We start from the raw sequence: 16,163 nt of genomic DNA on the forward strand, positions 1-16,163 counted from the left end.
TTGGACGAAGTTTAGTGGTAGCTTTTTAGACTCCTTTGTCTGCGTGTTGAACGAGTGGATTACTGAAATCAATGAAGCCAACTTAACAGACTTTTTGGGATATAAAAAATGATTTTATCCAACAAAACAACCATTCATGTTGTAGCTGGGACCCTTGGGATTGCAAACAAAGGGAGATCTTCAAAAGTAAGTGATTTACTTAATCGCATTTTATGATTTTATGAAGCCTGTGCTGGTTGAAAATATGTTTATCTGGGTCTCCGTCCTCAGATCGCATGGTACGCTTTCGCCATAAAGTCTATTGTAAATCGGACAATGCAGTTAGATTAACACGAATTTAAGCTTTTAGATTATATAAGATACTTGTATGTTCATGAATGTTTAATATTATGATTATTTATTTGAATTGCGCGTCCTCCAATTTCATCGGATGTTGTCGGCTGGTGTCCTGCTAGCGGGATGCCTATCCCTAAGAAGTTTCCCATGCTTGTTCAATGAACCTTAAGACACTAACAGCTTACAGATGGTAGGCAATTAAGGTCACAGTTATGAAAACATAGGACACTAAAGAGGCCTTTCTACTGACTCTGAAAAACACCAAAAGAAAGATGCCCAGGGTCCCTGCTCATCTGCGTGAACATGCCTTAGGCATGCTGCAAGGAGGCATAAGGACTGCAGATGTGGCCAGGGCAATAAATTGCAATGTCCGTACTGTGAGATGCCTAAGACAGTGCTACAGGGAGACAGGACGGACAGCTGATCGTCCTCGCAGTGGCAGACCATGTGTAACAACAGGTACAGGTACAGGATGGCAACAACAACTGCCCAAGTTACCCTACGAACGCACAATCCCTCCATCAGTGCTCAGACGGTCCGCAATAGGCTGAGAGTGGCAGAAATGAGGGCTTGTAGGCCTGTTGTAAGGCAGGTCCTCATGAGACATGCAACATTGTCCTGTAACATCACCTGCAACATTGTCGCCTATGGGCAAAAACCCCACTGTCGCTGGACCAGACAGGACTGGCAAAAAGTGCTCTTCATTGACGAGTCGTGGTTTTGTCTCACCAGGGGTGATGGTCAGATTTGCGTGTATTGAGCATTACACCGAGGCCTGTACTCTGGAGCGGGATCGATTTGGAGGTGGAGGGTCCGTCATGGTCTGGGGCGATGTGTCACAGCATCATCGGACTCAGCTTGTTGTCATTGCAGGCAATCTCAATGCTCTGCTTTACAGGGAAGACATCCTCCTCCCTTATGTGGTACCCTTCCTGCAGGCTCATCCTGACATGACCCTCCAGCATGACAATGCCACCAGCCATACTGCTCATTCTGTGTGTGATTTCCTGCAAAACAGGAATGTCAGTGTTCTGCCATGACCAGCAAAGAGCCCGGATGTCAATCCCATTGAGCACGTCTGGGACCTGTTGGATCGGAGGGTGAGGGCTAGGGCCATTCCCCCAGAAATGTCTGGGAACTTGCAAGTGCCTTGGTGGAAGGTGCAGTCCATCTGGTGCAGTCCATGAGGAGGAGAAGCACTGCAGTACTTAATGCAGCTGGTGGCCACACCAGATACTGACAGTTTCTTTTAATTTTGATCCCCCCCTTTGTTCATGGACACATTATTCCATTTCTGTTGGTCACATGTCTGTGGAACTTGATCAGGTTGTCTCAGTTGTTGAATCTTGTTATGATCATTCAAATATTTACATATGTTAAGTTGATAGAGACATACCCCAAGCGACTTACAGCTGTAATCGCAGCAAAAGGTGGCGCTACAAAGTATTAACTTAAGGGGGCTGAATAATTTTGCACGCCCAATTTTTCAGTTTTTGATTTATTAAAAAAGTTTGAAATATCCAATAAATGTCGTTCCACTTCATGATTGTGTCCCACTTGTTGTTGATTCTTCACAAAAAATACAGTTTTATATCTTTATGTTTGAAGCCTGAAATGTGGCAAAAGGTCGCAAAGTTCAAGGGGGCCGAATACTTTCGCAAGGCACTGTATGTTACGGGTAGCCTCAGAGAATAATATTGACAAATATGCTGATTCGGTGAGTACGTTTATAAGGAAGTGTATATGAGATGTTGTACCCACTGTGACTATTAAAACCTACATATGTGGCAGGGTCTACAGACAACCACGGACAACAAAAGAAAAACCAGCCACTTCGCAGACAGCAACATCTTGCTTCCAGACAAACTAAACACCTTCTTTGCCCACTTCGAGGATAATACAGTGCCACCGATGCAGCCCGCTACCAAGGACTATGGGCTCTCCTCCTCCGTGGCCGACGTGAGTAAGACATTTAAACATGTTAACCCTCGCAAGGCTGCTGGCCCAGATGGCATACCTAGCCGCGTACTCAGAGCATGCGCAGACCAGCTGTCTGGTGTCTTTACGGACATACCCACCTTTCCCTATCCCAGTCTGCTCTCCCAACATGCTTCAAGATGGCCACAATTGTTCCTGTACCCAAGAATGCAAAGGTAACTGAACTAAATTACTCACCTCAGTCCTAAAGGTAGTGGGCCAGCCATGGTCCAGCACCGGGCCTTGGTCTGGACTCTGCAGACCTACCTTCACCACAAACACTATGGGATGGCCGTAGTCTGCAGTTTCCTGTTGGAGCAAGGTGGAAAGTCAACTGTAGAAATGCAATTACCCATTGCCTTAGTTTGATTTCTATTTCTAGAATGGAAAAAGTCTACTCCCTGCCACAACTAGTTTCAATACAGAACATGTATGTACAATGAAATGTATACAGTAATAATGAAGATTATGCAGAATTAAAACATGAACTGCTTTTACTTGCAGGTGCTTAGCCTGAGACTCACCTGAACATAGAAGTGGACATGTTCACAGGACTCCTCCCCGCGTTGTAGTGTCAGATTCCTTGACTGCTGTTGTCTGTCATTTTCGTCCAGCGATGCTCTGGGAGGGTGCCTCCTCTCGTCTATCAGCACCCTGTACCACACACCTAACCACACTCAGAGAGAGAGAGAGAGAGATAAAGAGTGTGTGTGAGTGTAACAGTGGTGGTTCTGTTACTTCGATGACCACACTCACGGGTAGAGAAACCTTGTCTGAGAACAGTTTTATTGGCTCCTCAGCCTGAGTCAATGCTTTGGCTTAGCGGGCTAATATGATGTTCTGCACACAGAAGACCCAGGTTCAAATCCCATCAGTCACATGAGAAGACAACTGTCTAATGTTCATGTCCACTAAACTGTGTTGACAGGCTGTAAATGTTGGCACCAACTGCTTTTAGATTATTTTAGGCATGAATTATATGTCAGTGTGGGCTAGCTGTACGTAGCAGGCAATACATATTCCCTCTCCATCTGTGGGCATGAATGTGATGAGGACACAGACTAGACTTTTTCATATTTTTCATTCCGACTTCTCCTCTCACCATGGGCGGTCGTGGTAACAGGAGAATGCTGAATGGGAAAAGTGGAGGCACAGTATGTTGTGTCTGTCAGGTTCTGCTTTCATCTAAAAGTGGGTTTGAAAGTAGGCAACTCTATAACCCTGAGGTAAATCAGGAGATACGCTGCTCCACTTCTATGCGTGTAGAGATTGTGTGTGTGTGTGTGTGTGTGTGTGTGTGTGTGTGTGTGTGTGTGTGTGTGTGTGTGTGTGTGTGTGTGTGTGTGTGTGTGTGTGTGTGTGTGTGTGTGTGTGTGTGTGTGTGTGTGTGTGCCTGCGTGCATACACTCTTCTGTCTGATATAAACCAGACTAGGGGAAGGAGGGGAAAGGGAGGACTGAAATGGAAGACAGAGACCGACACACTTTAAGCCCCTCTCCGTGGCTCTGCTCCGCTGAGTGATGCACTTTAAAGAGTTCCCCCGAGCCCCTGGGCTTAGGACATTAGGAAAAAGGTTTTCTTGAAAAAACGGACTGACCCTAGCCACACATCTGACATGAATTACACACAGACACAACAACAACCACTAACCCTGGGGAGGTTTTAAAAAAATGTCACGTGACCCTCCCTTTGTACTGTAAAAAAAATGTGCACACCCTCCCCCTCATAAAATTAACTCTAAAATAATTATTACCACCACAATAAAAATAACTGTAGCAGCCCTGTGTTTATAAACATGATATGGACTTGAGCACTTCAGCATTGTTTTATCAATCCCACGCAGGTCTACGGGCCAGAAGGTTGATGGTTTTCCAACCTCCACTGACAAGCGCACGCTCCCTGTCTGTCTCATTACACTAAGATCAGAGCCGGCAGCAGACAATGATCGGCTAGGGTGAAACCTGATTTTTTAAATATTTATGCTATATTTATAACTATAAACTAGGTGGTTTGAGCCCTGAATGCTGATTGGCTGACAGCCGTGGTATATCACGGCTTAATTATATACAATATTTGCAACAAAGTTTCCACCAACAGAATTCTGTGCCAATGCACCAAAAAACAGCCAATAAGCAATGCAAAACTGCTTACCGATTACTGACTGAGTGCTTCACCATGGTTTGCGTTTTCAACATCACAATCAAGTAGAATACAGTATGTCAATCTCGACAAACAGAAAAATACACCCCTCCCTACTCAGTATTGAAGGCTTGGCTTGACAATCTCCGAATGTCATGAAACGTTTTTGGTGTTTTGTAAAGGATGTCTCGTTCCATTCCTCAAATGAACAGTGCGCAGTTTGGGCGAGCTGGAATTATATTAGAGTGGAGTGGATGAATGTGTGCAGGTATCCTACAGGAAACTTTTGAAGTAGCCTAATCAGATAGAAACATTGTGACTGGTTGTGTTAATGCCACACATAAAAGGTAATACATTTAAAAAGTTAAATGACAAACATTTTGGCTATATTGAAGCTTTAGGTTTGATGTCAAGGTTTGCGTCACTGAAGTCAATTGTACTCACTTGAAAACAATAATGCAAATATTCATTGCATTGTGGTGTTGTAGGCTAGTCTAGATAGCATAATTATATTGTCCCCAAGGCCATACAAATTTAACAAATTGTATATTGGAGGATATTTTTTTTAAGTGAGGCGAGCCAGCGAAAAAACATATCATAATAACACATTTAAAAAAGTTGTACCCCTAGTAATAACACTGAACAACATTTGTACAACACCTAACAACCTCACCAAGAGATTTTAGCCTTGTGGTATTCCCACTGACACTGCGTAACAAACATCAGGACAAGGAAATGAAATCGGGTCACTGGCATGAAAGGCAAACACCCTATGCATTGTGCCAATAGGGTTAACCCATTAGGTAAGAATTGTGTCATGGCTCATATTGCGAGGATTGTGACAGTTTAATGATTTTGGAATGACAGTCACAGGGACCAGGGTTTGAATCCAAGTCAGGGTACCCTTCACTATATTGGTGTCAGGTGTTGGAGAGCACCATTGAAAGCATGTCCCAGCTGAGTTTTAGTCACAGTACATTTGTGGTGGCAGAGTACAGAGGCGTCATGCCCATAGGGGGCACAGATTTGTCAATTTCTTTACTTTATTATTTCTTTATTTTATTTACATTTTGTTGTTCCTCTGAAATACTACTACTCACCTAGGATTTTTATGAAGTTGGCCTTAGCCAATTTGAGGTTCCCAATCTCCCAATCTCATAACTCATAACTAGCTACTAAGAAGCAATTGCAGGCTATTAATAACTTTAGAGTAGCTAGCTTGTTTATCTTAGCTGGGATGCTTGCTGGCAGGGTTAGTAGACTTTAGAAAAGCAAGCAATAACTAGATGTACTGGATGTACTTTTAATCTTTTACACAGATTTGAGCAGAGATGCAGAGAAGCATATTTTGTTTCTTTAAAAAAAAGAACCAGCAGTCAGGAGGATACAGACAGCTCAAGAGATATGCTTTGATATGCAAGAAAATATACTTTTTTATTTTGTATTTTGTATTTTTGTATTTTTACATATAATCAACTATCATTATGACTCTAAATTGCAGGAAAAACTGTTTCAGGTGTTTGAAAAATGCAAAAATGCAAAAATTCCCAAAAGACCACCCCGCAAACATTCTCACATACTTTATGTCCCTTTAGATTTTTTTGGGGGGTGAATGACGCCCCTGACAGAGTATGCAAAACAAATGTGCACCCGATACTGTATATATATACTATATATACTATACCTTACCTTTAGGAGTGTTTACTTCAGGCTGATTACTAGCATCTATTGAGTTGAAATGTCCCATTAATGTCACGACTTCCTCCAAAGTCGGTCCCTCTCCTAGTTCGGGCGACATTCGGCGGTCGACTTCACCGGTCTTCGAGCCATCGCCAATCCACCTTTCATTTTCCATTTGTTTTGTCTTGTCTTCCCACACACCTGGCTTCAATTCCATCATTACATGTTGTATATTTAACCCTCTGTTCCCCCCCATGTCCTTGACAGAATTGTTTATTGTATCCTTTCCCCAGGAATTCCGATGGGACGGCTGCGAACTGCCACGGGTTCTTCTTGCAGCTGGACTTATACCTGGCAACTGTCCACCCGGCTCCTTCGGCCTTGAGAGGGTGTCCGCCCTCGTCTCCTGCCTCACTGGGAAAGCCCTGGAGTGGGCCAACGCCGTATGGAGAGAGGGAGATGCAGCGTTGGACCAGTTTGAGGAGTTCAGTCTTCGACCACCCACCCAAGGGTAGAGCAGCAGGTGAACGCCTCTTCCATCTGAGGCAGGAGACGAGGAGCGTCCAGGAGTTCACGCTGGAGTTTCGATCCCTGGCTACCTGGGCGGGATGGAACGACAGGGCCCTGATCGACCAGAGACACCACCATCACGTTCGACCAGTTGGTGGACCTGTCCATCCGGCTGGATAACCTGCTGGCTACCCGCGGACGTTCAGATCGGGGTCTGTTGGTTCCATTCCCTGTACCCCTTCTCCAATACCCATGAAGCTGGGAAGGGCGGTGCGCAGGGAGACCGGAGGGGGTTCCAGCTCGTGCACCATCTGTGGCCGCAGAGGTCACACTGCTGTTCGATGCGGGTTGATTCGTCTGGGTATCGAGGCAGCAGGCAGGGCGCTCTGGCGTCACCCAAGAGAGTTTTCCCCGCATTCCCAGCATAAGGCGCTCGTCGATTCAGGCGCGCCTGGGAATTTTATAGATAGATCGTTCGCCCATAGTATTGGGATCCCCGTTGTTCCCGTGGCTGTGCCCTTCCACGTTCACACCTTAGATAGTCGACCATTAGGGTCAGGGTTGATCAGGGAGGCCACCACTCCTCTGGGCATGGTGACGCAGGGTAACAAGGAGAGAATTAGTCTCTTCCTTATTGACTCTCCTGCGTTTCCCGTGGTGCTAGGCCTACCCTGGTTAGCTCGTCATGACCCCACTGTTTCTTGGCCACAGAGAGCTCTCACAGGGTGGTCGCGAGAGTGCTCGGGGAGGTGTTTAGGAGTTTCCGTTGGTGCTACTATGGTGGAAAGTCCAGACCAGGTCTCCACCTTGCGCATTCCCCCTGAATATGCCGATTTGGCTCTCAAAATTGACAGGCAATTGTGCGATAAATCTCCTGGTAGACGCTGCACTTCCCAGGAGTCACGTGTATCCCCTCTCACAGGTGGAGACTGAGGCTATGGAATCATATGTCTCCGAATCCCTGTGTCAGGGGTACATTCGGGCCTCCACTTCACCAGCCTCCTCGAGTTTCTTTGTTGTGAAGAAGAAGGAGGGAGGTCTGCGCCCGTGTATTGACTACCGGGGTCTGAACCAGATCACGGTGAGGTATAGTTACCCGCTACCGCTCATAGCCACAGCGATTGAGTCAATGCACGGGGTGCGCTTCTTCACCAAACTAGATCTCACGAGCGCTTACAACCAGGTGTGTATCTGGGAGGGAGACGAGTGGAAAACAGCTTTCAGTACCACCTCAGGGCACTATGAGTACCTCGTCATGCCGTACGAGTGGATGCCTTTCTAGACAAGATTTTCAGGGACCTGCAAGGGCATGGTGTAGTGGTGTATATTGATGATATTCTGATATTCTCCGCTACACGCACCGAGCATGTGTCCATGTTGCGCAGGGTGGTGGTCGCCTGTTGGAGCATGACCTGTCCTTCAAGGCTGAGAAGTGCCTGTTCTTCCAGCAGTCTGTCTCCTTCCTATGGTACCGCATTTCCACCTCAGGAGTGGAGATGGAGAGTTACCGCATTTCAGACACCACTGTAAAGGAGGTGCAGCGGTTATTAGGGTTTGCCAACTACCGGAGGTTTATCCGGGGTTTTGGTCAGGTAGCGGCTCCCATTACCTCACTGCTGAAGGGGGGCCGGTGCGTTTGCAGTGGTCGGCTGAGGTGGACAGGGCTATTGGTCACCTGAGGGCTCTGTTTACCTCGGCTCCCGTGCTGGCCCATCCGGATCCCTCTTTGGCGTTCATAGAGGAGGTGGACGTGTCTGAGGCTGGGATAGGAGCTGTGCTCTCTGCACGTTATGTCTGGTGTGCATCTGGTTTTGTACCCATTTATTGATTGTTCTGTTTTCCGGTGGTTTTTATTATTATTTATTATTTTGCTCTCCTGCGCCTGACTTCTCTGCCGCCAGTATGCTGTATCCCTGACATAAATGTCCAAATCCATTTAAAGTATCTACTGTACAAAATGAATTTTGTAGGGACACAATTTGACAGGAAGGCTACAGCAACAACATGTCCTTTTACTGTTTGCGATTCACAAATTATTATTTTGATTCCCATGATTCAAATCATCGCATTTTAACCGAACCCCAACTACTGCAATGGTGAAGCACATCATTCAATTAGTCTAAAATAATAATTTCAAAATAAGTGATTCATGTTAATGAAATGACTCACTATTTTATTTTTTACTCTTTTGAGAAATGTGAAGTGGGGAATCAATTATACAGTAAATGTAATTTTTATGGCCTAAACAAGATCAATAGGGGAGCTTTTTAAGCTGCATGTCTCATGTCTTGACTGTTATTTCATGTGCAATGAGTCACCTGGCCTCTCCGCTGCCTATCAGCTATTCCTTTATGTTCTTGTGGATTTATATAGAAAATTGGTGCAGCTCTGAATGATTTTTTTGGTGTGGTATGATTGCTAGTTAACCTATTGCAGATCTGGACAAACGATCCACCTACCACTATTGTCACTATGGGTAGAGGGCAATCATACTATATAGATTTGACTATATAGTAAGTGCGCAGAAAGCGTAGTGCATAAGGGAACTACCAAAACACCTTGATAGGGAAGTTAAATGCGGGCAGAAATGTAGGTCCTATTTTGGAGCCACACATTGGTGGGACATTGGGGTGAGTTTTGCACGTACAACGTAAAAGTGAAAAGTGCTGCACTGTATAAATGCAAACCGCATTGTTGTTTTTATTATGGCATTTTGATTTGAGAGGAGTGGTTACTCAGCTGACTGATTAAAGTTTCACTTGTACCCATTCTTTCACAAATTCACAGGTTTAAGGACTCTTGGAAGATTAGTCCAAATGAGGACTAAAAGTGATCCAAATCAAATCACATCACATAAAAAATCCTGAGTGTAATGGAGTGAGAACAAGGGGATCTTTATGTAAACAGCTCTGTGCTGAGGTACTTGAGGTTTTGTTGGTCTCATTGTGCACCCAAATCATTACTGCAATAAGCAGTCAGAATCTAGTCAGAAAGCTCAATGAACCCAGAGTTAGGAGTCCCAACCAAGATCTACATGAAACCACATGTACGCACTAACACACCACACACACGCTCAAACACTTTTAATTCAGTAATAATGCCCAACTAGACCAAACACACCCACTCCATGGCTCTGCATCCGAGTCCTGGCATCCAGACTGATACACACGATGGCAGACATGCAGGTGACGTCCTTGCCTCCCCTGCGGCAGTCCTTGTTGAAGGTGTTGATCTTTTCCGGTTCAAAAGTGATTTTTCCTTGGATGCGCACCACACTGCGAGACCTGATGGAAGAGAAGGGGCATAAGGGACATTATCAGTGTGTCTATGTGTGAACGATGGGACTGCAATAGTATGGGAGTGTGTTGGGGTGAGTGTGTGTCACTAACCAGATCAGTACTGCTGCACCTAATGCGCCCACTGCCAAGTCCACCAACCCGTCTTCATTGACATCCATCATCCCATGAACACTGCGGCCAAAATACTGCAGACCAGCAGAGAAGCCTGCTGCTCCAATTCTCTGAGAGGAGGGAGGGAGGGAGGGAGGGAGGGAGGGAGGGAGGGAGGGAGGGAGGGAGGGAGGGAGGGAGGGAGGGAGGGAGGGAGGGAGGGAGGGAGGGAGGGAGGGAGAAAAAGCCAGTTAGTGAGACAGCAAAAAATACTTTTGGTATTGGTTCTGAATAATCCACTGCATGACTAGGGGTTGTGTGCCACTGAGCTCACCTGTCTGTATTTGTGTTGTATGCCACTGAGCTGGCCGTAGAAGAGGTAGATGGCCCCCTGGTGATCGTCCTCTAGAGGAGCTCCCACCACTACCTCACTGTACGAGTCACCATTCATATCAGGGATAGGGGCCATCGCTCCACCAAAACGAGAGTTCTGGGACTGGTCGGAGACCTCAAGTGTCCCTTCCAAAAGGAAATGGTTCTGTAGATAGAGAAAGAGAGAAATCTCGACAAGCCATTTCTGTATGGACCTTGCTTTGTGCACAGGGGCATTGTCATGCTGAATCAGGAATGTGCCTTCCCCTAACTGTTGACACAAAGTTGGAGGCACAGAATCGCTTAGAATGTCATTGTATGCTGTAGCGTTAAGATTTCCCTTCACTGGAACTAAGGTGCCTAGCCAGAACCATGAAAAACATCCCCAGATCATTATTCCTCTTCCACCAAACTTTACAGGCGTCATTATGCATTAGGCAGGTAGCATTCTCCTGGCATCGCCAAACCCAGATTCGTCCGTCGGACTACTTGATGGTGAATCGTGATTCATCACTCCAGAGAACACATTTCCACTGCTCCAGAGTTCAATGGCAGCAAGCTTTACATCACTCCAGCCGACGCTTGGCATTGCGCATGGTGATCTTAGGCTTGTGTGCGGCTGCTCGGCCATGAAGCTCCCAATGAACAGTTATTGTGCTGACGTTGCTTCCAGAGGCAGTTTGGAACTCGGTAGTGAGTGTCGCAACCGAGGACAGGCAACTTTTACGCACTACGCGCTTCAGCACTCAGTGGTCCCATTCTGTGAGCTAGTGTGGTCTACCACTTCGCGGCTGAGTCGTTGTTGCTCCTAGAGATTTCCACTTCCAAATAAAAGCACTTACAGTTGACCAGGGCAGCTCTAGCAAGGCAGAAATTTGATGAACTGATTTGTTGGAAAGCTGGCATCCTATGGCGGTGCCATGCTGAAAGTCACTGAGCTCTTTAGTTAGGTCATTCTACTGACAATCTTTGTCTATAGAGATTGCATGGCTGTGTGCTCGATTTTATACACCTGTCAGCAACAGGTGTGGCTGAAATAGCTAAATCCACTATTTTGAAGGGGTTTCCACATACTTGTGCATATATAGTGTTCATGTACACTCCGATTCACTTCTCCTGGTTCTCACCTGCTGAGTCACCCTGTAGATGTAGACCTTGCCCCTCTCCCAGCCCTTACTGAAGAACATGGGCGCTGCCACCAGGAGGAAGTCTGTCACACCGTCCCCATCGATGTCCAGAGGAGCTAGCTCACTCCCGTAGTATGACCCAATCTACAGACACACCAGATGACAAAGAGTCTAGCCATATGTTCTCTTCTAAAATGTGCAGAACAGTGATTCATTTATATCTATGCACATTCAGCCCGAACCATATCACAATTTGAAAAGTGTTAAATTAACACAGTACAATTACCGCCCATAGCATCCAGTGATGGGAAAACCCCATTCATATCAAGTCCATTTAATTGTCCTAATCGTATTTTTAGCCCATATACCCCACCAGCAAGGAAGGAGTGTAAGAGGGAAGGGGAGGCATGTGAGACCGGATGCACCACCTAACACATCCCAGCCGGACTAGCTTACTGTAAATCTTGCCCAAGTGGCCTCAGGCTACCTCAGAAAACACCACAGCAGCCGTAATTAATCCTAGAGGCGTACTGCATTTCTAATGTCCCCTCAGGAATGCGCAGCGCTGACTCTAGGACTCTACTCCTCCCTCCCTCCCTCCCTCTCCCAAACAACAGTCTGGTCTGACACAGTGGTTAGACCTTATTTACAGGGAGCCTGTTGCCCGGGGCGATGCGTCTGTGCTCAGTAGCATACCCAGTTTTGATTGGATGCATACAGATGAGAAGCACATGGGCCGATGAGACAAAGGCCATCTGGACCGGGCAGCCGAGTCTAGACCATAATGTAACGAAGACTCCAATGTGTCACACGTGTGCACACACAAGCTTGACACGTAGAGCCAGTTTGTGTGTGTGTGTGTGTGTGTGTGTGTGTGTGTGTGTGTGTGTGTGTGTGTGTGTGTGTGTGTGTGTGTGTGTGTGTGTGTGTGTGTGTGTGTGTGTGTGTGTGTGTGGGTGTCACTGTCAGTGTTGGTGTGTCTTGTTGGTGTGTGTTTGTTTGTTTAAGCAAATCAACTCAAGCACCTGCCTGTAATGGTGTCCCCCAATGTTCAGTCCTTGGCCCCCTTGTATTAATCATTTATATCTCTTGGTGTGTCTCACCTGCTGGCCTTTGAGTGAGTGTAGGATGGTGAGGTTGCCATTGTTTCTCAGGGTAAAGATGATGACTTTGCCTGTGTGGTTGAAGCGAGGGGCTCCAGCAACATAGAGCTGCCTGCCTTTGGCCGACACCACTGAATTTACTGTGTATCCTGGGACATTGGACACAAGTACACACTTTCTGAAGGCACTGTCCAAACGTTATGGGAGAGGGTGCAGTTATGGGTGTGCAGTGAGATAACCAATCGGTTGAATTGTATTTTCCATGTCAATCATTTTGAAAAAATAGTTTCTTAAAAATTGGAAATCAAGATGACCCTCCATCGTTAAGACAGTGAATTAATCAAATGCATTATTAACTAAATACAGAAAAATTTGGGCTCCAGAGTGAAACAAAATAGTACAATTTGAAGCCATATGGCATAAAGTATTACAAGCACTGGAGATATTCAAAGGATGACAAATTAGAGAAAATGAGACGGACAGAGTAGGTAAAGAACTTGTCTGCTAAAATGCATGTGTGTAAATGTTAAGTTGTCTATTGTTTTTAAATTGTCAAAAAATAAAAATAAAACACACTATAGTATAGTACTGCATGCAATGTTAGACAGACTATTCATTTACATTTACATTCTATTTATTCATCTATCCACACACCCATTCATCTCTTTATTTATTAGTCTATGCATCCATCCATCCACCCACCCATCCAGCCATCCACCTACACAATTCTACCTGTCCAGTTCACTCACCCAAGTAGGCCCCATGGTTCTTCAGTTCTTCTGGGAACTCTTCCAGATAGGAGGACTTGGGTGGGACTACCTTCCCATGACGTGTCTCTTTCAGAACAGCCCCGTTCCAGTCATAGGCCCCCACGGCCCCCACCAATATGCCATCCTACAGGAACAAGCATTTTCACATCACTCGCCAAATACACATCTCTCATTAGGTCAATGTACCTCTTTCGCCACCGTACAAAGAGGTACCAAAGCAGAGAGTGATGATGGTGGACAGATAAGTCTTTTATGAGAACTAATGGGTTGAACAAATTTGTCAACTCATCCTTTCAGTGAGTTGATTTATTCTTTGGTAATTTTCCACTCCCTACCCTGTATTTCTCTAATGGCAGGGTAGCCAAGTGGATAGAGCAGTGGACTAGTAACCCAGAAGGTTGCAAGTTCAAATCCCCAAGCTGACAAGGTACAAATCTGTCCCTGAACAGGCAGTTAATCCACTATTCATTGAAAATAAGAATTTGTTCTTAAATGACTTGCCTAGTTAACAGGTTAAATAAAGGTTAAAAATACATTTCAAAAAGAGCACCAGGAAACAAATGGCTTGGTTACACTTTCCAACATGAATGCATCACCATCATTGCTAAACTTTCTCAATAAAAACATGTGAGTACATATAACAAACACACATACACGCACAGGTGATGTTGAATGAACTATACACACACTGTCACACGCAGATGTGAATGCACTGTACAGTATGTCATGTCCAGAGGTGAAAGTCATTCAACCATGAGTTCCACATTTCTCAGAGCAAGAAAAACAGGGATCATGGTCAACGACCCCAGCAGTGTGTGCAATGCTCCATTAGGCTGCATGATGCATGGGCATGTTCATTGAGCCCAGTCAAACTCTCATACTGTTTTGTATTATTGTTTTAGATACCGGTGAAGCTATACCATATACCATACTTCAAGTTCGCCTGATCCCAGATCTGTTTTGTGGTGTCTTGCTGTCTCCAATGGTCACGTGACTTGAAAATGACCATAGGTGCTGGCAAGAAAGCACAAAAAGATCTGGGACCAGATTAGCATTGACCACCAAACTATACTCAGCAGACCGCATGTACAGTACTATAGCAACGGTCTTCCTTAACCTTTGGAAGAGAGAAAGAAGGTGTTCAAGAGAAACCGTGTTCTACAGGGTTGTAATAGTGCCGCATACACAGCCCATGTGAATTTACTAATAAAAGTTCAAATACTGACACCATGCCAGCGGACAGATTTCAGCCAACGCTATAGTCTTGGCTAAATCAAGACAGCAGCGGGGCTGTTGTGAAGATACGCCATGGCCAAGTATTCCCTCACTCATAGTCATAGGCTGTCGACGTGGACAGTTTGACTGGCTGCCATGGCAACTGTTGGGGAGTAAAGTAAGTCTCCCATTTGGATGTATACAGTATTATCCATGACTTATGATTTTAAGAATTTGGGTATTAGCTAATGGTTTATTCGCTAATTTACATGTACAGACAAACAGAGAGTCGGTTTACTGGCCCTTCTGTGATATCCTTAATGGGTGTTTTCACATACAGTCCTCTTTAAAAGACACGATCTCAGTCCTCTTTAAAGTGAACTCTGGGGTAAAAAAAAGCTAAATAACTCAAGTCTCTTTGTATTCACACTGCCCTTGCCTTTGAATGAGGACTCAACTCTTTTGTCAGTTCACTTCACATATTTGTGGTCTGAGTCCTCTTTCCATTCACGTTGTTATGTTTAAAAAGGAACCCAGATCTTTTTCCAACATTCACTCAATGCACTCTGGGTTGTGCAGGACAAGCCATTCCATCAGAATATGATATTGGACAGCTGTACAGTGCCTTCGGAAAGTATTCAGTCCCCTTAACTTTTTCCACATTTTATTAGGTTACAGCACTATTCTAAAATTGAAAGCCCTATAATGACAAAGTAAAACAGGATTTTAGTAATTGTTGCTAATTTATAAAAATAAAAAATAAAAATAAATATCACATTTATATAAGTATTCAGAACTTTACTCAGTACTTTGTTGAAGCACCTTTGGCAGCGATTACAGCCTTAAGTCTTCTTGAGTATGATGCTACAAGCTCGGCACACCTGTATTTGAGGAGTTTTTCCCATTATTCAATGCAGGTCCTCTCAAGCTCTGGAGTATTGCTGCATATTATTTTAAGGTCTCTCCAGAGATGTTCGATCAGGTCCGGGCTCTGGCTGGGCCATGCAAGGACATTCAGAGACTTGTCCGAAGCCACTCATTCGTTGTCTTGGCTGTGTGCTTAGGGTCGTTGTCCTGTTGGAAGGTAAACCTTCGCCCCAGTCTGAGGTCCTGAGTGCTTTGTAGACGGTTTTCATCAAGGATCTCTCTGTACTTTGCTTCAATCATCTTTGCCTCGATCCTGACTAGTCTCCCAGTCCCTGCCGCTGAAAAAAATCCCCTCCACCGTGCTTCACCGTAGGGATGGAGCCAGGTTTCCTACAGACGTGATGCTTGGCATTCAAGCCAAAGAGTTCAATCTTGGTTTCATCAGACCAGAGAATCTTGTTTCTCATGGTCTGAGAGTCTTTTGGTGCCTTTTGGCAAACTCCAAGCGGGCTGTCATGTGCCCTTTACTGAGGAGGGGCTTCCGTCTGGCAACTCTACCATGAAGGCCTGATTGGTGAGGTGCTGCAGAGATGGTTGTCCTCCTGGAAAGTTCTCCCATCTCCACAGAGGAATTGTAGAGCTCTGTCAGGGTGATCATCGGGTTCTTGGTCACCTTCC

The 16,163-nt window shown here is 45.3% G+C and overlaps 1 protein-coding gene across 1 annotated transcript in view; it reads right to left on the reverse strand.

Moving 5' to 3' along the window:
- itga11b (integrin, alpha 11b) overlaps nucleotides 1-16,163 on the reverse strand; it is an 87,376-nt gene that overhangs the window by 13,428 nt on the left and 57,785 nt on the right. The window contains exons 11-18 of the mRNA XM_064930493.1: nucleotides 13,383-13,527; nucleotides 12,634-12,782; nucleotides 11,531-11,674; nucleotides 10,366-10,569; nucleotides 10,032-10,162; nucleotides 9,763-9,926; nucleotides 2,838-2,980; nucleotides 2,512-2,622 (exon numbers count right to left, since the gene is read on the reverse strand). Coding sequence (XP_064786565.1) covers nucleotides 2,512-2,622; nucleotides 2,838-2,980; nucleotides 9,763-9,926; nucleotides 10,032-10,162; nucleotides 10,366-10,569; nucleotides 11,531-11,674; nucleotides 12,634-12,782; nucleotides 13,383-13,527 — 1,191 coding nt within the window. The remainder of the gene's footprint in view (nucleotides 1-2,511; nucleotides 2,623-2,837; nucleotides 2,981-9,762; nucleotides 9,927-10,031; nucleotides 10,163-10,365; nucleotides 10,570-11,530; nucleotides 11,675-12,633; nucleotides 12,783-13,382; nucleotides 13,528-16,163) is intronic.

Source organism: Oncorhynchus masou, chromosome 22 (assembly GCF_036934945.1).
Source record: "Oncorhynchus masou masou isolate Uvic2021 chromosome 22, UVic_Omas_1.1, whole genome shotgun sequence".
NCBI lineage: Eukaryota > Metazoa > Chordata > Actinopteri > Salmoniformes > Salmonidae > Oncorhynchus > Oncorhynchus masou.